The sequence below is a fragment of the Sinohyriopsis cumingii genome, unplaced genomic scaffold (assembly GCF_028554795.1).
Source record: "Sinohyriopsis cumingii isolate HCF-2022 unplaced genomic scaffold, ASM2855479v2 utg001387l, whole genome shotgun sequence".
NCBI lineage: Eukaryota > Metazoa > Mollusca > Bivalvia > Unionida > Unionidae > Sinohyriopsis > Sinohyriopsis cumingii.
In genome coordinates, this window is record NW_028315991.1 from 506,706 (window position 1) to 527,500 (window position 20,795).

The window sequence follows — 20,795 nt, forward strand, 5'->3', positions numbered from 1 at the left end:
TTGGATAGCGGAAAGATTACAGTCCTCACCCTCCTTGCTCTGTCTGCAGCATTTGACACAATAGACCATAATATATTACTTCGCCGTCTCCAGCATGCATTTTGCATTTATCATACAGCCTTACTGTGGTTCAAGTTCTAGTTGGTCAACAGGACACAAATTGTATCTGCAAATGGAATACACTCCAGCCCAGATGATCTATGTTGTGGTGTTCCAAATGGGTCTGTTCTTGGGCCTGTTCTCTTCATTCTGTACACTCAGTCGCTCTCAAGTGTATTGATCATCATCCAGTGTCTCACCACTTGTACGCTGATGACACCCAAGTATACCAATCAAGCCACCCAACTGAAGTTGATGCTACCATCCAAGGTGTAGAGAGGTGCATTTCTGATGTCAAATCATGGATGACATGTAACAAGCTGCAGATGAATGATGATAAAACTGAGGCCATTCTGATCACAACACAAAGATTTTCTCATTCACATCCTTTACCTAAAACAATAAATATCAGCAACACCAACATTAAATTCACACAATCAGCACGAAACCTAGGTGTTACTTTGGATAGTACTGTCACATTGCACCAAAATGTCATGAACATATGCAAGGCTGCATATCTTGAGCTGAGACGCATCAGCTCAATTCGCAAAAATCATTCAGTTTATGTCACTAAAACACTTGTGTGTTCATTAGTACTTTCAAGACTGGATTATTGTAACTCAATTCTGTCTGGTTCATCTCAATATCTGCTCCAGAAACTTCAAAATGTTCAAAACACAGCTGCTAAGATCATACTTAGAGTACCACGATCAGGGCACACCTCCCCGCTGCTATGTATCCTACACTGGCTATCCATTCGATCCAGAATCAAACACAAAAATTGTTCTGTGTGCTACGTTTCACTGTCGGCCTCTAGTCCAACATATCTATCCGACCTCACCCTTGTGTACACACCAGCAAGATACTTACGCTCCACCTCTGACAATCGTATACTCATTATTTCCACTATGAAAACAAAGTCATATGGACAGCGTTCTTTTGCATACCAGGGCCCAGAAACTTGGAATGAATTGCCCACTGAACTTAGACACAAAGACACAGTGATCACATTCAGGAGAGCTCTCAAAACTCACTTATTTCGACTGCAAGAACAAACTTAAAGACCTAATAATGTTTCCTACCTTAAATATTCTCAGCATGTTTTTTAATGTTTTCTAATTTCATGGTGTTTGTTTTTGTAATCATATCATTACATGTTTTTTTATCTTATAAGTGTTGTCTAATATTGTAAAGCGCTTAGAGCTTCTAAAGATTAGGCGCTATACAAAGTCCTCATTATTATTATTATTATTACTATTGTTCTTCTTCTTCTTCTTCTTATTATTATTATTATTATTATTATTATTATCTAAGACAGTTCAGATTAAAAGGCACAATTAAATCACTTGAAGATTATAAATTGTATAGAAATATGTATAAATCTCTTACACGAAACGAGCAAAAGCAATATGAATTAAAAACAAAAAATGGCCTTTCATCTACAGTATGCTGGAAAAATCACAACTTTTATGGTGCATTGTAAAGAACCCAGGTACTGTTATGCAAAGCCGTATCACGTTTGCAACTTGGTATGAATATATTTAGAATTATTTCATTTTTCCAGTTCTGTTGACCAGATACAGGAAAATGAGAACATTCAACCAATTCATGAGACTTTAGACAGAATAATCACAGAAAAGGAGGTACCCTACCATTGAGTAAACTAAAACATGACAAAGCTGGGGGAATACATGCTTTATACTCCGACTTCTTTATATGTACGGGCATCATGATAGTTCCAATATTAACAATAGTATTTAACAGACTATTCGATGTTGGATATTATCCAGAACATTGGTCAACGGCTGTCATAATATCAGTTTTATTGTTGTTGTTGTTGTTGTGGGGTTTAACGCCATTTTTCAGCACGATGGGCTATACATGGCGGCCAGTATTAATGGTGGAGGAAGAACCCGGAAAACCCCGGAAAGAACCACCGACCCACGAGAAGCTACTGGCAAGCTTTCTCACATGCCCACATTGGCTGAATCTTAGACTCGAACCGCCGCAGACAGAGGTGAGATGGCAGTGATCCGTAACGAAGAGCGCTTTAGACCACTCGGCCACTCGGGGCCCCATATCAGTTTTAAAGAAAGGGGATGCAAATGAACCCTCCAAATACAGAGGAATTAGTCTACTACCTGTATTAATCAAAGCGTTTACATCGAATTTAAATAATAGAATAAATGAATGGGTAGAGGAAGATTTATTACCGGGCGAGGAGCAGTCGTGATTTATAGCGGTATATTATATATCAGATAATATATCTAATATTATATACATTAATTTGCAAATATTTAAGAAAACGTCGGGGGGTAGATTATATGCAGTATTTGTTGACTATGAAAAGGCCTTTGATAGGATAGAGAGACTTCTAAAGTACCAACAACTAGTTAATGAAAATATTAGCGAAAAAATGTTAAGAGTTATTAAAGCAATTTAAATGATATAAAAAAATCATGTGTTATGTCCAGCAATCTTGTTTCCGATGTGTATAATTGCTCTTTAGGTGTAGGCCAATTTTTTGTATCGCCCTTACTCTTTTCGTTGTTTTTAACGATTGAAACCCTTTTTGGTTGAAGGAAACAGGGTAGTGTCGGTAGGAACCTTATAACTTTGTTTACTGTTAAATACAGTCAATTTAATTGTCTTGACTGGCACTGCTCACCAGTTGCAAAATATGCTCAATAGGCTGATTACATATTGCCTAACGTGGAAATTAAAAGTGAATATGAAAAAACAAAACAAGATTTGTTGTATTTCGCAGAGGTGGCTATCTCAGAAGTTACTAAAAGTGGCACTATGGCCATAAAGAGGTAAAAATTGAATCATATTATAAGTATTTAGGTAGCATATTTTCTTGAGAATCACTTGGTATATGTGACATCAAACTCTATCGTTGTAGGCGCTGAAGGCTATGTATACAATGAAGGAAAGTCTTTCAAATGTTGGCAGATTACCCGTAACTGGATTCCTTCGTCTGGTTGACGCGAGCATATCTCCCATCCTTAACTATGTGGTTGAGGATTGGGTGTTATACGAGGCCAATGATATTGAAAAAGCTCATTTGTCATTTTGTAAATATATTCTTGGTATATCTAAGCCTACACCAAATTAGGAAGAATTATTATGCAGTGTATAAGATAAAAACGTATTTTGAAATATTTGCTTAGAAGGCAAAGAATGCCAGAAGACAGATACCCTAAACAATGCTACAATTAATAGTTGGTGTGGGGGGATTGCTTGGCTAACAATGTTAAAAAGCTTCTATTTATATTAGGATTTGGCAATGTTGGGTGTACCCAGGGCGTAAATGATGACACCATTTTTCTTAGATTGTTCAGCCGGAGATGTGAAAATATGTATAGGCAAAAGCTGCAAGATGAGATTAAGTCTATGGAAAGAATGAGTTTATATAGATCACTGAGAGTACAAGTCACTTGTCAAAGATATCTAGAATTGTTGGGAGATAGCTATTTTTGTCGTATAATCAATATGCTTGGAGTGGTAAGTTGCCAATCAGAGGTAACGCGGGAAGATATGAAAGGATTTGCTATGAGGAAAGATTGTGTCAAATTTGTAACGCTAACATCAAAAATGAATTCCATTTTATTACTGTTTGTCTGGTATATGGAGAAATAATAAAAACATATTTACCCACCTTTGTGGATACAAATTAAACTTTAGAAAATGTAGGTCTTTTGATGCTAGTAAAATTCTGAGGACTAATTTAACAATGTTTACAGATCAATATTACAAAACGTGCTCCATGCAGGTTTTAGGGTTCCCCTTAAATTCATTTGTGTGATTACTGTGTAACATACACTAGATCTGTATCTCACTCAGTTCAACCAACACCTTTATGTATATCACTTCCAATAGAGAGGATGTTCTATTGCTCTGCAATATGACATCTTTTGGTACCTCATGATGTATGGATACGTATCATGGGCCAGGGGCCTGTTTTACAAACAAACGCTATTACTATGATTATTATTATTATTATTATTATTATTATTTCAGATTCTTACAGCATAAAAATAACTGGCGATAACCTTGAATATCACTGCAGACGTAAGTTGATATTTCGTTCAAATAACACTTGCTATTCTGTATATTATATGAGATAACAAAGATTGCGCTCTATAATTTCGAATTTTGCATGGGGGTTAGCTTTTTAAAGAAAAGGAATGTCACCGCATTTATTACTGGTCATAATAGTTATTTAACAAAAAACCTTGTATACCTTATGATGGGTATTGTAAAAAGAACTTATAATTTCCTTTTTTGTGGTGTATGATTGATGTTTGGAATATGAGATATAGAGTATACAGCTTGACCTTATTTCAGATGCGTACCTAACAGGAAACTGATTGCTCCGCTTGGTTATTTTCACTTCTTGGACTTCACAAGTTAATTGTAAAAAAGCTGATAATTTGTTTTACATTTTATTTATTTGGTCAATCATTCATTGCACTTTCAGAAGCTGATATTGTCTTGTCTGGCGAATTTCGTTTCCCTATTTTAATAATTGCTAAAGACAGTGTACTATACTGATTCAAGCTGATTTTGTGAGCACAAGGTATCAGTCATTTTAGTGTGCCGTTTTTCTAAAATAATGTGCAATTTCCACACGTACAATAGACATTTCAACCGCAGTATATGAAAGTAACAACATTCTCTCCACTGTATGTTGGAAATGTAAGCAACTTCACCTTACACCCGCCATTCTCTCATAACTTTATAATATCTGTAGAGCATCCCCAGAAACAAAGTGATTGATGTGTAATGTAATTACGTTATCACACTGTATTACACAAAAGTCGGTTTAATGGATGAATAGAGGGACAGTGTTATTTAATGACAATTGCCTATTGACAATTGGGCTTTAAGTAAATGAAATCACATTGAATAGAATCGGTATTTTCGTCATTTGTTAGATAAACTCTTAATTTTTGCTGAATTCAAATAAACGTTATGAGATTCATTCAATAGTTTTCTATATATTTGCTTAAAAATTTCGAATATAATAATTTATTGATGAATACTATCATATGGCTGAAAGACTAGTGATTGTCCAGCAGTGACTACGACAGGAGCACCAATTTTGATGAGAATATCAACGATGCCAATTAAAATGATATTATCAATCTTTTACTCAGAAGAGGATGCACTCAAATCATCATGTGCTCTAGGAAACGACCTCTCCGACAACTTGATCAAATTAGGTTCATTTTCCCAAATAGCTGGCAAGTTGTCTAAGAATACTATATATAGAATCGGCGATGTGAATTACACCTCCCTTCTAAACGGTAAGTTATTTGTTAAATTGAAAACGCATATTGTTTATCTGACTACATGTTTATTAATATTGTTATACCTGAGAATCTTATCTGGAAGAAAAAACTAATGAAGTTCTACAGATGATGAGGATAATGGTGATGATAATATTGTTTATAGAGGAATTTAAATAAATGTAAATTTACTGTAGAAAGTACAATGTATGTATGTATGTATGTATGTATGTATGTATGTATGTATGAAATTATCACAATAAATACCATAAAGTATCCCAATGACTACCTTAATGTATGACAATGAATACGAATACCTTAAAGTATAACAATGAATACTTTAAAGCATCACAACGAATACCTTCAAGTATCACAATGAATATCTTGAAGTATCACAATGTATACTTTAAGGTATCACAATGAATACATTCATGTATCACAATGAATACCTTAAAGTATCACAATGAATACTTTAAAGTATCACAATGCATACCTCAGAGTATCACAATGCACACAAAAAGCATTCCAATCAGTACCTTAAAGCATAACAATGAATATCTTAAAGTATTACAATGATTACCTTAAGGTATCATAATGAATACCGTAGAGAATCACAACGTTTACCATGAAGTATCACAACGCATACCTTAAAATATCACATTGAATACCTTAAAGTATAACAATACCTCAAAGTATCACAATTGTTATGTATATTTAATTTGCATTGTTTATATATTAGGTTGTTGTTGTTGTTTTTTTCATGATATGCTATGGATAATTTTATTTTGGACTTGACCTTGTCCAAAATCAAGGTCATTTTCCACCTGACCTGAATAACTGATTTTGCTTTTGTAGTAAACATACTTATCTCAATCAGAGTACAGAACATTTGAAAATCCCCATGAAATGTCAGATCTGCCTGATGTGTACTATATGTGTAATATTGTAATGTCTGAAATAGACGTCTAATTATAACTAAGATTTTATCTTGGAAACTTTGGAAGCCTTTCAGAAGCAAACTTGAAATTTCCATTTAGGAAATAGTTTGTTTGTTGGGAGGGTAATGTTTTTTTTTTTTTTTGGGGGGGGATATATAGTTCTTCGATGCTAATTGTAATCTGAGGTCCGGTAGAGGACAATATAATCTTGTTTTTCTAATAATTAATTATTCGTGTTTTAATATCTTAGCAGAATCAAGTTTACCATTGTTTTGTCAAAAGGTAAGCTGAATTTTAATTTATTAAAACTTATTTACTGGATATATTAAGTGCTCTTCAAAAGTAACATTATTGGAAATAGTGACTTGAATTTATAGTGAAATTTCACATAGGATATTTTTGTTTGATTGCATTATTGAGATCCATCTAAAGTCTGTTGGCACACCATCACTACACGGGCACATCAACACTTCTAGCGTTGGATTTAATTTGGATTTCTACTAAAGCTTATTCAGAACTTTAAATAATCGCACTTGTGTCTGCAATTCTATTATAATTTGAGATTTAATTTGCAATACCGTAGGTTTCTTTTCTAAATTTTCACTTTTTATTCCTGGCAAATAAATTAGTTGCTCATTTTTGCAACGCTTGTTACTTAGCACTGGTAATATAATACTTACCATAAATTATCACAGTGAATACCGTAAAGTCTCACAATATATACTTTAGAGTATTACAATACATACCTTAAAGTATCACAGTGAATACCGTAAAGTCTCACAATGCATACCTTAAAGTCTCACAATACATACCTTAAAGTATCACAGTGAATACCATAAAGTCTCATAATACATACCTTAGAGTATCACAATACATACCTTAAAGTATCACAGTAAATACCATAAAGTCTCACAATACATACCTTAGAGTATCACAATACACACCTTAAAGTATCATACAATACATACCTTAAAGTATCACAGTGAATACCGTAAAGTCTCACAATACAAACCTTAAAGTATCACAGTGAATACCTTAAAGTCTCGCATTACATACCTTAGAGTATCACAATACATACCTTAAAGTATCACAGTGAATACCATAAAGTCTCACATTACATACCTTAGAGTATCAGAATACATACCTTAGAGCATCACAATACATACCATAGAGCATCACAATACATACCTTAGAGTATCACAGTGAATACCTTATAGTATCTCAATGCATACCTTAAAATGTCACAATTAGTAACTTTGCCATTTTGTGTGTGTTTAGAACTCATGAGCCTTAGTCATTCCTTGCAATCTTTCACGAGTCTATGGTTGTCTCTCTAACCGAAAACTTCCTTGTCAGAGTAAAATGGAAACTAAAATTGTCATTAGAAGAAGAAGAAGAAAAAGAAGAAGAAGAAGAGGAAGAAGACAGAATATGAAAAAATGAAGTTATTTGCAAGTTCTATTGTACAAATCATTAATTAAGTGAGATTGTATAACTATATTTAGTTCCGATCTTGTATTGTTCGTGTCACAACACGCTGACTGGAATAAAACAAATCGTATATGTACTGGAATTTTTTTTTAAATATTGTTGTAAATAAATTTTTTTTTTTGCAGATAATGAAGCATCTAGGCTGACACGTTGTGTATTGTACTCTAAGAGAGATATATTTTCTGATGTATGTTCAGAGAAAAGAAGAGCTATATGTGTTGAAGGTAAGATTTTATGCGATGTTTTTTCTTGTCACTCCTTGGAACTTAATAAACATTCTCTCTGGTTTTTTTTTTTGTTTGTTTGTTTTGTAGCAATTTTCACTTTCGAACTCTTCTGGCAAGCAAGATTGACGGACAAAAAATGCGATTTGTATAAAGTTACGATATGTATGGTTTTGGAAGTTTCGGTTGCAAAACAATGCAGTTTGCTTCTCATGTCCTTTGCTGAGATATATAATGCAGACCATACACATTTGTAAGCTATATCTTGGATTGTCTCTCAGTTTGGTCCTAAAACTGATTTTCAAATTTCTATATGGTTCCTTTTGTTATTATCGAAGAGTTATTCCTAAAATGAGAAACTGAATATATTCTTGAACAAAATCTTTATCTCTTTATATTATAAAGGTACATTTCTATTAATATACAAACTGAAATTGAATGTCAGAGAAACCAAAATATAGATTTGCAAATATTAAAATACAACTTGTAAAAAAAAAACATATTTCTGAGAAGAAGAAAAAACAGATACATACGTTAAACATTTCCATCTATGTCGAAATTCCCTCTATGCGTAAAGATGAAGTTAAGGCAGGTTGAAACTATTTAATATTCCATCTATAAATCTATAAAGCCGATGGCTTGTACATGGCACAGAAATTGATCAAACTCGTTCAGCTAATGTGGACGCAATGAAGCACATCCCCAGAGTACAAGAATGCATCCACGTTCTATACAAACGGGAAAAAAAAACATAAACTCAGTAGTAGGGGAATGTTTGTGATTTCCTATTTGCTGATGACTGTTCCTTGAATATGCAACCTGAGTGATACCTGCAACAATATTTGGACAATTTCTGTTGAGTTTCTCACAATTTCGGTCTAACAATAAATATTTTTTAAAAAGAAGCGATGTAACCCCCTGTAGCAGGAAAGCCTAAAGCTGAGCCTTCCATCATAATGAACTGTCAAACCCGCAATAAACAAGTTCACAAGCACACACTCACGTACAATCAGCATCGATGACGAAACCAATGCCAGACTTGCCAAAACAAGAATGGAATTGGGCAGCTAAACAAAGATATACGGGAACACAGAGGTTCCAATCCTCAAGAAAACTAAAGTTTTACAAAGCCATTTTGTAGCCGATCCTGCTGCATGAGGATACGCTGTTAGGACAGTGTCCAAGAGCTGCGAGGTTCTCCCAGGTGCAGATATTCAAAGCATCAACACTCTGCTGATGAAATCGCAGGTAATTTCACCACGGGCCACTACGTCATCATTGAAACGCTTCAACATTGCCTCTCAGTCTCATGAAGATCTTGCACAGAATCATTCCACCTGGCTCGGCCACATCTATATCTACATATTTGAGCGACGAGGAGACGGACAGGGGCAGTGCGGCAGCGCAAGCAACTTAAATCTCACAACTGCAGCACGCCCTATTTTTACCGAGCAACACCAAGCGGCACCTTCACTCCGATGTTCCGCCGACGGTTCAAAGCACATATAAGCTTGATCACGTACTCACGTGCCCACAGAAACCAAACTAGTTAGTGATGTCAAGGAGATCTTCGAACTCAAATGACGAACAACATTCCTGATGTGAATTAGACCAAAATGTTCGTGCAAAGTTTTGACAGTAACATATCTTCGCTATCACATATACCTTTGGGACAAATGCCAAATACAGCTCTTTACCATAATGTACATTTAACTATGGCACTATTATGTACGAATCAACCTGCGACTCGTATTAGCTAAGCTATGTATTTTAAGAACTCCTAACAATTTTATTTCAAAACTATGTAGAGGAAAGCGAAGCAAAATGAGATGGTAGAACACTTGACCAATGAAACATAAAATATTAGGTTCAAATAAGCAACCGTATTGCAAATTTAGGTCATCGAGTAAGATCAACTGATGCAGGTACTATTACAGTTTGTGGAAGGTTTGTTGATGCACAAATACATAATGCATCGGATGATAATAATTTGAAAGAAATTAAAACTTGCGGAAACAAGAAGAAAACATATTCCATTTAACAGTCATACTATGTATTTGATTGCTACATGTTGCTGTTCATGACATATATGTATTGATGCGTTTACATGATAAACGGATAAATCTCATCAAAGGCAGCCAAGGATGATGAGAAAGCGTAGCGTATTATCACCCGTGGCTTGCGATGGTCAAAAGACAGGGGCCAATAAATACACACTAACTGTGAAAAGAAGTGTAATCAGAGTTATACAAAAACAATTTACCTTTCATACGTGATTAAAATGAATAAATAAAAATACGAAGGAATAAGACTTTGCCAAGTCTAAGCGTTCGTTTGGAAGAAAAGACTCAATATGTATTTATAAAAGAACTTACTGATAGTGAACTTGTTAACAGATATATAGCTATACAAGGGAATTTTTACAAATTACATTTAAGTTTAATTTTTTTTTAAAAATAAGAACAGAAAACTTTAGCACTAAGTGGAAGAATCGATACATTTAAATCAGAAATAGAAAGGAAAATAAGGTCGATACTTTTAAAATCAAGTTGAACCCAAATGGATATGATGAGTATTGAATCTATTACTAAAATCGAAGAAGAAGAAGAAGAAAAACATTTTAGGTCAATACAAAAACTGTTTGATAAATTAATTGTTATGCGTGTAATGGCTCTATGATTTTCCAATTGCACCATGGTAATTATATTTAACATATGCCATTGTCATATTTGCAAAATGAGGATTCCTTTTTCAAGAATGAGTTAGTGTTAATCTCATAGAACCTATATAAGGGTTGTTGGAAAATTACACCTAAATGTTATATTCTATTTATCCATTTCAATACTTTCTACTATAATGCAGTTATACACAATACATGACAATATGCATTTCAAATAATGAAATCTGGTTCATACAATTTTCTTCATAAACTTGTACATTAAATTAGTGAATAAGATTGACGCTCATATTGGAGTAGACATAACAGATAAACATGTTGATAACTTGCTAAGTCTCGAGAAATAATACGAAGCCACTTATAACAAAGACATACATAATCACATATATATTTTTTGGAATAAAATATTTTGTTTTTTTTCCGATCAAGTAATATGCAAAAGAAGACCGTTCAAGCATCATAATACGAAACTGTAACAGCACCAATGTGTAATATTGTTAAGTAGCGTTAGCAGGAAATAGCAATAGTACATATTGGTTGTTGTAATAGTTAATTGAATAGTTTACACGAGAAGTAATGATCTGTTTACGTTATTTTGGTCCTAATGGAGATGATATGGAGAGAATGAAACGATAAAACCCTTATATAATTGCAGAGGAAAAAATGCAGACTAAAACTAGAAGATAACTCTAGTTCATGAAGGAAAGATTGAGAGAACAAGATCTGGGTATCCCACGTCTTGAATAATTTGGATATTTGCCTTTATGTACATTTTTCTACTCATACTTATTTTGTTTTAGAGAAATCTCTACAACATAAACTTAATCGCTTTACCAGCCCACTGTTAACTCGATACGTTAGGAGTAATGTCATTGTATTTGGTACTACTGTTTGGTTCGGTTGCAAGTATGTTTAAAATTTGACTAGTATAATGCACTAAAGAATGGAAGCAAATACTACATTGTTGAAATGTGACTAATTTATGACCTGTACCATGGAAACTATTATGATATTTAATTCGCAAGTCATACAAGATGAACTGTAGAGTTGTGAAGAGACTGATAGGTTTTGTGTGTTTCTATTGTTCGACAGTGAAATACTGAATTGCAACTGTAAACCGAGGCGTACTTGTTACCTATGATAATGCAATATGTTTGTTAATCTTTCCACAGTAATCGTTTTCTTTTGTATAGCTTAAATGAAAAACTGTTAAGTTCTCTTTCTTTTTTATGAAGTATCCGGCCCCAGTGGCCGAGTGTTCTAAGGCGGTCGCCTTTTTCAGATCACTCACACATCCCACGTGTGTCCGTGTGCGTTCGAGTCTTGGCGCGACCAACGTATGTATGTGAGAAAGCTTGCCGGCAGCTTACCGTGGGTCGGTTGTTCTTCACATAACTTTCATGTGTTCGTCCTCCACCAAATACGTTAGCCGCAATGAGTAGTCTAGCGTGCTGACAACTGGAGTTAAACCCACAATGACCAAACCTTACACAATATCAAGGCTCCATTTCAAATCATTCATAATAAAATAAGCATAGCTTTTGCAATCCATATTAGCAGCGACATCCAAATCATGTTTCTTGTTATGTAGTCAATGAAGAAAGAAAATTATTTCAAGTAGCTAAATGAATAAGTCTTTTATGTTTTATTATTTTACTGGTGAGGGACATTTTACAATTCAAATGTTTGGCTAATTATTTCTATCACTTAATTTTCTCTCACATTGTAATTGTCAGTCTCTTATCAAGGGTAGAACAAAATGGAAATGAGTACAGTAGACAATGAATTATCATCACCTGGAAATCAATTGGTAGTACACAATTCTTTCAAGATATTAAAATCTGAATTACTTTTGTATCCGTGTATAGTGCATTGGCCATTACCGCTCGTAACTTTCGCAGTGTTGTATTCATGATAGCATACTCTACTTGGTTTGTTTTATCAGGCACTGGTAACGACATATCTTTGAACTATATGATTCTACAGTCCTTCAGCTTGCAAATAACTACGTCTGTAACAAGCACCCTTTATAAATTAGTAACAACTGTGTGACTGTACTTCAACATTAACTTCGTACACTCAAATCCTTTTCAAAGATGAGAATAGATTACAGACAAATTATGGATACAGAATGATATATGCCTTGGTGTCTGCAATTCAAATCAAACCAATTATGTCATTGTCAGGAAATTGATCTGCAATTCGAAACCAAAGAATTTAATCTGTTATGATGCATGATATAGAAATATTGCAGAGATTTTACGAGATAATAAACTTAGACCGTACTTTGTACCGTCCATTTTCGATATCAAGTAAGCACTGCTCCAAAATATCAACGTTGCTTTATCCCAACCCCTCGAAAGCGGAAAAATACACAACACAAAAAGAGGATAATATTGATTTTTCGAATAACTTATACTGATTAAAATGGAGTACATTTAAAATGCTAAAAAATAATTACAAAATAAAATGAGTAAATAAAAAGGAGAGTTTTTGAGGCATAGGTATCTGGATTGTGGCATGAAAGTTGAATTGATTATGCAAATATCGATCAATGGTGGAACATATTAAATATGACAACTGAAAAGAAAACTCGTTGAAATGAAAGAATAGCTAAAGGAAAAATATACCTTTATATTGCATAAAAAGGCGAGGAAATATCGAGTTAGAACAATAATGATAGCCTCTAGATGCCAAGCGATAGGTGGACAGTATTGCTATGCAAATATATGATAAGAATGAAATATATTAAAAAAAATATTTCAATGTCTTACACATTTTATATAAATATGTTATGACTAAGAAAGTGCGGTCTATAAGATGGGATAATATATATATGATGCACGCAGAAAATTCTTTAAAGAGTTATGACCAGAAATAAATTCAATCTATTAAGAGAAGTAGTTATTGTATAACCACCTGGTGAATATATTATTTGTTAAAGCAAACATCGGGAAGGCTCTGTAATATAAGGTTTAATACAACTTTGAAAACTATAATGTTGAAATATATTACTCAAAACGAAATCAGAGCGTTGGGTATATGTATTGCCTAACATCGTCAATAGACATACCAAAATTTATTATAGGTTAGCTGATATTACTCCAATGGAAACTAGTAATTTAAACAGATTTTAAATAGGTGACACAGTTAGGATTTAAGAATATCCAGTAATCCTTGCAAAAAACTAATTACCTAATTATTATGGACATATTTGTCAGGTCTCAATATGTGGCTTCTAGATATGGTTGGAAGGCATAAAAGGGTAGTTTCAAATATATTGTACCTTAAACACGTGCCCATACAGAATTGTATCTCCAATTGTCTCTTATTGGAATTCTATATAAATTCCCTAAAGAACAAACATAACAGACATATAAAAGTGTATCAACAATATAATAGTATACCTATCGGTAAATATGCCATCGCACTGTAAAATTGAAACATTTACATGTATTAAATTATTTTGCATAATAGCAAAATTATAACTAAATATATTGGGTATATAATCACTGTTGCAAATAAGGTTCCGATCTGCATACCTTAGCTACATCCTTCTTGTTGTTTACAGATATGATCCGTAATTGTTTGGTTACGGGAATGGTCTGTAATTGTTTGCTTACGGATATGGTCTGTAATTGTTTGTTATGGGAATTGTCTGTAATTGTTTGTTTACGGTTTGATCTGTAATTGTTTGTTTCCGGGTATGGTCTGAAAATACTTGTTTTTCTTCCCTGTGGTAACCGTGCAATGGTCGGTAAAAGATCTTTTGATGACCGATATAATCTGTATTTCTGTTTCCAAAAGACAGTTATGTTGAATTGTCGGATCAGCATATCTGAGGGACCATGAACATGTATGGGGAAAGTTACCATAATCTTCCTCACTCTAACATTGACAAAAAAAGAACTTGATAGATTGTAATGGGTGGTAGGATGTAGTGAACAGGTATGGGGAACGTTACCATAATGTTACTCACCCTAACATTGACACAATAAAGGACTTGATAGACTGTAGGGGTGGTAGGATGTAGTGAACATGTATGGGGAAAGTTACCATAATGTTCCTCACCCTAACATTGACACAATAAAGAACTTGATAGATTGTAGTGTGTGGTAGGATGTCGTGAACATGTATAGGGAAAGTTACCATAATGTTCCTCACCCTAAACTTGACACAATAAAGAACTTGATAGACTGTAGTGGGTGGTAGGATGTAGTGAACATGTATGGGGAAAGTTACCATAATGTTCCTCACCCTAACATTGACACAATGAAGAACTTCATAGATTGTAATGGGTGGTAGGATGTAGTGAACATGCATGGGGCAAGTTACCATAATATTCCTCACCCTAACATTGACACAATAAAGAACTTGATAGACTGTAGTGGGTGGTACGATCTAGTGGCTGAATATCGTCATCGTTTTGTTTTGTTGTCATAAATGGCATGGATTTTTCGATCGGGTACTGACTGTAAGAAATAACAGACACACACGCACACACACACTCCCACCCCCACCCCACACATAGATAGATAGATAGATAGTATTGATACTGGTTGCGGTACACTATCAGCTGCTCGGGTAATATATATCCTAATGCTTACTTCAAAAATAACTCTCTCTCTCTCTCTCGCTCGCTCTGTTTTCCACTGTATACATGTCATTAATTTCATATCCGTATGCCTCTTTTCAAATAGGTGAACACCAAAATTATTCTGTGTCGATACTCAATGATTTCATTCCAAGATACATCCTAGAACCAACGTCGACAACAGGTGCGTCCACAACAGTAGTTGATCGCTCAAGCCACCATTCTGGAAACAATATCACCTCATTCACCAACTCATCAACTCCCTCGCCAAAGCACGGGATTACCATAGGTACTGATCCAACATAAGTCATTTATTTTACTAACGTATGTGTCATCATTAGTCATTATAGGAAGTAAATTAATCAATCTACCGTTAAGACTTTTAATTCTTTAATTGTTATTACAGCGAGCAAAAATGTTGATTTTATTTTTGTGTTATAAAAAAATTTACTTTATTTACGACCAGAAGTGCGTATGATATGACCACATAGAAGTAATTTTCATTACATTTCAGTTTGGGAATATGAACATGCAGTTTATGAGAAACCTTTTGAGAGAATGTGTTAATTTCCGTCTACGTTTCTTAAGAACCTTATACTTGGCTCTGTTGATATCCGCCCTAGTTCAATCTTGTGATCAATGGCAACGTCAGTGAGCACTGAAGTCCAATATTATATGTCCAGCCACAGCTTTTTCCATGGGTGTACGCGACAGTTTCATGTTACAACGTGCCTCGTTTTCCATTTTCCAAAACTTTCTTCACTTTCGCTTTGGGTACACAATAAGGGTTGTAGCATGGGCATTTGTCCTATCTAGTATTTATTCATTCAAATCAAAATAATTGTCAACCACAACCTGAACGAAAACCTATGGCTTTGTGTTATCAGGAGTAACTGCTACACTATTAATATTTTGTGCGATTGATAGAAGCTGACAACGCAGCGTGTTAGAGGAAACTGAAAGGCAGGTTGTGTCACTGATGTTCGCGTTCAATGCCTTCGCGCTATCAGTCAGACATTTCAAAATAGTAAACAAATTATCATCAATAAAAGCAGCTGTGCTTTCTGTGCTTGAGCTTTTAATTATGAAACTTTTGAGACCTTCATATCTGGTAAATAAAAGCGTAACCGCATTGGATCATCATGGACCGGAACATTCCGACAACTTTAAATATGAACGAGCTCTGCTTTTTGGCTGAGAGATACGAGTGACTGCTTTGCTTGACCCAGGGTTGCAGCACAGCTGAAAATGGCATCTATATTGGTAGTAACTTATATCCATGGTAATTCATGGACCTCTTTAGCTTTTCTCTTCTGTCGTTCTAAGTACTTGGTACTCCGTCACTTATTAGTTGACGAAAACGACACAGCATGCCTGCCATTGAAAGGTCTACCATTTTCTTTATCAATGAAGGCTCCAGTTCGTATTAAGCCCTAAAGGGCATTGTAATAAGTATGACCATGAGTCTTGTGTACATGGCATCCATTAGTTTTAGAGCCCCGGTTGTAGCCGAGTGGTCTAAGGCGCTCGCCTTTGCAAAAATAAATCCAAACAATCGATCTGAATTTATTTCGATCACAGAGATAAACACAGTACAGTTGTAAGTGTATAAAGAAGACAGGCTATGCCTTAAATATGTGAGTATTGCTGAGAAAAAAATACATATCAGAATGACCACCGACAGTGTTTATAAAAAGACAGTGTGCGTTTCGTGTAAAACAATGATGAGTTTTTACGACATATCAACCTGAGCTAAGAAAATGGAACGGTCTGGAAAGACATTATTCCAAGTGCTGCTGTCACTAATCATATAAATGTTGTTTCTTAATTGCTTTCTATTCTGAGATTAATTTAACAGTCTACATGTAAATGTATGTTGATAGATGATACAGAGTCACCTAGAAACGTAGATTTACTGGGGACTTAATAGTTAAAAGTGTAATGTTACAATACAAGCGATGTCCCCATTTACCAGTACATCAGATATCTCACAGAAATATGTCATCTTCTTAAGCTTTCTCCCTCCTCCTCCTCCTCTGCTTCCTTATACACTGTCCTCATTTATTCCATGTTGCCACTATGATAGAACAGCCACAGATATTTCAACAGCTCAACCCTGCTTTTCGACAGGTGCATGCTGCTTTGGCATCTGGTCTTGGTACAGACACACCTCACCAAGTGCAATCCAGATTTTGGTGCCGGAATTTGCAGAGGCATAACTACAACCCACTCTTCTTTGTCTAATTTTGTCCATATTTTTGTAATGGCGTCATCTCAGGGTTAACCGTGATGTCATTGTTCCAGATCATGGCCCAGTAGTGTGCCTGTAAAAGAGGTTGATCAATTGTATCCTGTGTAGGCTGTAGCCTTTCCGATTGCGTCTGCTTCTCTCTAAACAGCTACCATATCAGCTTCTAATTTGAAATAGTTACACCTTGCAGACAAATTGCTAAATATCAGTAATGGTGTCATCAGCATGCAATGAGTTTGTGTCCATGGCTGCAAGTGCAGTTATGCTATCATTCCTTGCATCTTGGAATCCCTTCCAGAAAACAAGTTTTCCCTATACTGCAAAATGGCCTGTATGATAGGCAACACTAATGGTATGGAATCCTGGCTGGGTGGCATCGCTGATATGTCTAGGAGTTTTATTGATGGGTTTCAGAAGTGTGACACTGTGCCTCTGACCATTTCCGGTTAAACAGAGGCTTCAAACTGTAGGACAGGGTTCAAGTTGGTTGTAGATTTATACACCAGTCTAGAAATTTGAATTAAACCCATCCCGTTTCAATCATTATCAAGCCCACAAACTGTTGCTTTTTCTGTTGCTGTAGTTGGTGTTTTATTATTATTATTATTATTATTATTATTATTATTATTTGACAGACGTGGAAACAAAGACAACAACTTTGTATATCATCATTGGTGCTAGCATCAGTGGGACTGTCGTTATTGGTCTCGTTATTCTCTCATGCATCGCGTGTATGTAAGTACATTTTCTTTTTTGACAGAGTGTACTGTTACCTTCACATAAAGCATGTATTTCCATCGGCAGGTTAATCAGCTGTTTTTCATTATTACTGTTTAAATGCTGCATACTCATTTATTACGTTGTCTAGGGTTGCATAAGACAGTCCCTAACAATTAGGACTGCATCTACACATTTAATGAGACAGTTATCGCATTAAGATGTATGTGTATCATTATAAGATAGAAACAATACTGTACTCTAAACCAACAATACAAAACAACAACAACAATAATATTAATTACAGTAACAATAGTAGCATTATAAGCATCAACAGTACTAATGTCACGGAGTTTGGGCAAAACAGGGAATGATATTTAACGTATCTGCACTTCCGCTGAAATTGCCAAACATCTAAAGATAATTTTAGTTCTTTAGGTTGTAGAGCTTTTTGTTTATATATGCGCACCGTGGTTTTCGTTTCAATTCGTTTCGTTTCGTTTCATTTTGTTTGTTTTAATTTTGACCCATTCCATGGAAGTAGTGGTGTAATTGATAAGTATTTTGCTTTGTTATTTTAATAGTTATTCTGTCATTATTAAATGCAACAGAGCGTATTCTAAAAATCATAAATCGCGTTTAACTTTATTTATTTCTTTTTAAAAGTAAATTTCTATATTTAAAAACTACTGCTACTGTCGCATTGATGGGGTGGGGAGTGGGGTGGGGGTGTTGAGAGGTGTCTGAACTGAGGTAAGACAACATCGAAAAAGCGTGATATCAAATTGTCATATGATTATGTGTTATCGAAATCAGTTTGAGCATTATTTTAGTTTACACATACTTGCATACATACATACATATATACAGACAGACATACATACATGTACTCGTGCATGCATCTTCGTATTACAGATTTTTAAATCCATATCAGTCTTAGGTCATATGTGCCTGCATCCACCGTCCACCATTTACTTATTAAAACTCTAGAAGCTTTATTTCTGGTTAGATTTCGATCAGATATGGTGTGTAAGTATATCTCATGGTGTGTAGGTTTATCTCATGGTGTGTACGTTTATCTCATGGTGTGTAAGTTTATCTCATCCAAAGACGTTTTTTACCAACGACATCCACGCATATTAATGAGATGATACTGCATCTGGTAGGCTGGGCTCGTGAACCACAGAGACCACAGTTCTGGTCAGATTTGCATTGGATTTGGTAGGAAAATGTATGCCATCAAGACCTTCGACTGGTCAGATGATGGGCAAAAGCTAGACCTATGATGGATGCAATCCTGCAGCTGGTTGGCCGAGACTGTGAGCACTCTAGCAGACAAACTTGCGGTTAGATATTATGCAAATTTGGCACGTAGAGTTTGTTCATGAATGATATCCATGCATAATGAAGAGCTGATTATATCTGATTGACTTAGATTTCGAATATTTTATCATATTTTATATCATGTTTTGTATAACTTTTAGTATGTAATATTGCATCATCAATGATGTCATCTTGCTTTTGATTGGCTGAGCTTGTGAACACCCTAGAGGGCGCATTTCCAGATAGATTGCATTAGATTAAGTATACAAGCTTATCACGTAACTCCAATTAGTTGGATTACAAGCGGCAGCAACACATACTAAAGAAGTGATTTTGCAATGATTTTCTGAGTTTTGGGAACACAGCAGAAGCCACAACGCAGACCACACGTAATGGAATTACGTAAGCAAATTAAATTCCTTGAGAGTTACAATGAATTCGATTATGAGCGGCATCCACGAATGATAATTTAGGATATTTATATTGTGTCGCTGATCTTGTGAAAACTCCAAATGCCAATTTTATTTCATCACATTTGGCATGTAGGCTTACTTAATCATGGCCTGGAAATTATTGTGAGCGGCAACAAAGACTAGACGTGTGGTAGTTATAAATCTGATTTTCTGGTTTGCGAAGTATCTAGGGGTTACATATCCTATTAGAATTGGATGAGATTTGGTATGTTCTTTTATATCATCAAGCCCTAGAAACACTTTCATAATGAACAATATCCAAGTATATGCTTAATTTGATCTTGGATCTGATTGGCTGAGATTTTACACACTCTAGAGACCATATTTTGGATTAGACATTGATCAAACCTGGCATAGGAGCTTGTATCGTCAAAATTGCAAATGAATTTGATTATCAGCAATATCCATGACGACTATAATGTGGTGAGCTTGCATCTGATGGCCTGAACTCCTTGCATGTTTTTCAAATATATTTTTACCTGACTTGTAAATGCATACGTTTTAAGGATGGGGCTGTAAAAGTGGTTACTACGTACGATAGAAAGCCCCGTATGGAAAGACAGGGAAGGACCCAAATAACAATGCAGGTTTTATCAAGTACTTCTCATCTTTATGTTGAGAAAGATATCTTAAATGGATGCCAAGGATAGAGGATAAATACATTTACATTAATAGACAATTTAGCATTCGTGTGCTTCATGCTTTTATTCTCCA

The 20,795-nt window shown here is 34.9% G+C and overlaps 1 protein-coding gene across 1 annotated transcript in view; it reads left to right on the forward strand.

Moving 5' to 3' along the window:
* Positions 1 to 20,795, forward strand: part of LOC149772586 (uncharacterized) — a 93,426-nt gene that overhangs the window by 70,663 nt on the left and 1,968 nt on the right. The window contains exons 3-7 of the mRNA XM_089947611.1: positions 4,123 to 4,173; positions 5,262 to 5,411; positions 7,948 to 8,046; positions 15,424 to 15,606; positions 18,204 to 18,303. Of these exons, the coding sequence (XP_089803737.1) occupies positions 4,123 to 4,173; positions 5,262 to 5,411; positions 7,948 to 8,046; positions 15,424 to 15,606; positions 18,204 to 18,303 (583 nt within the window). The remainder of the gene's footprint in view (positions 1 to 4,122; positions 4,174 to 5,261; positions 5,412 to 7,947; positions 8,047 to 15,423; positions 15,607 to 18,203; positions 18,304 to 20,795) is intronic.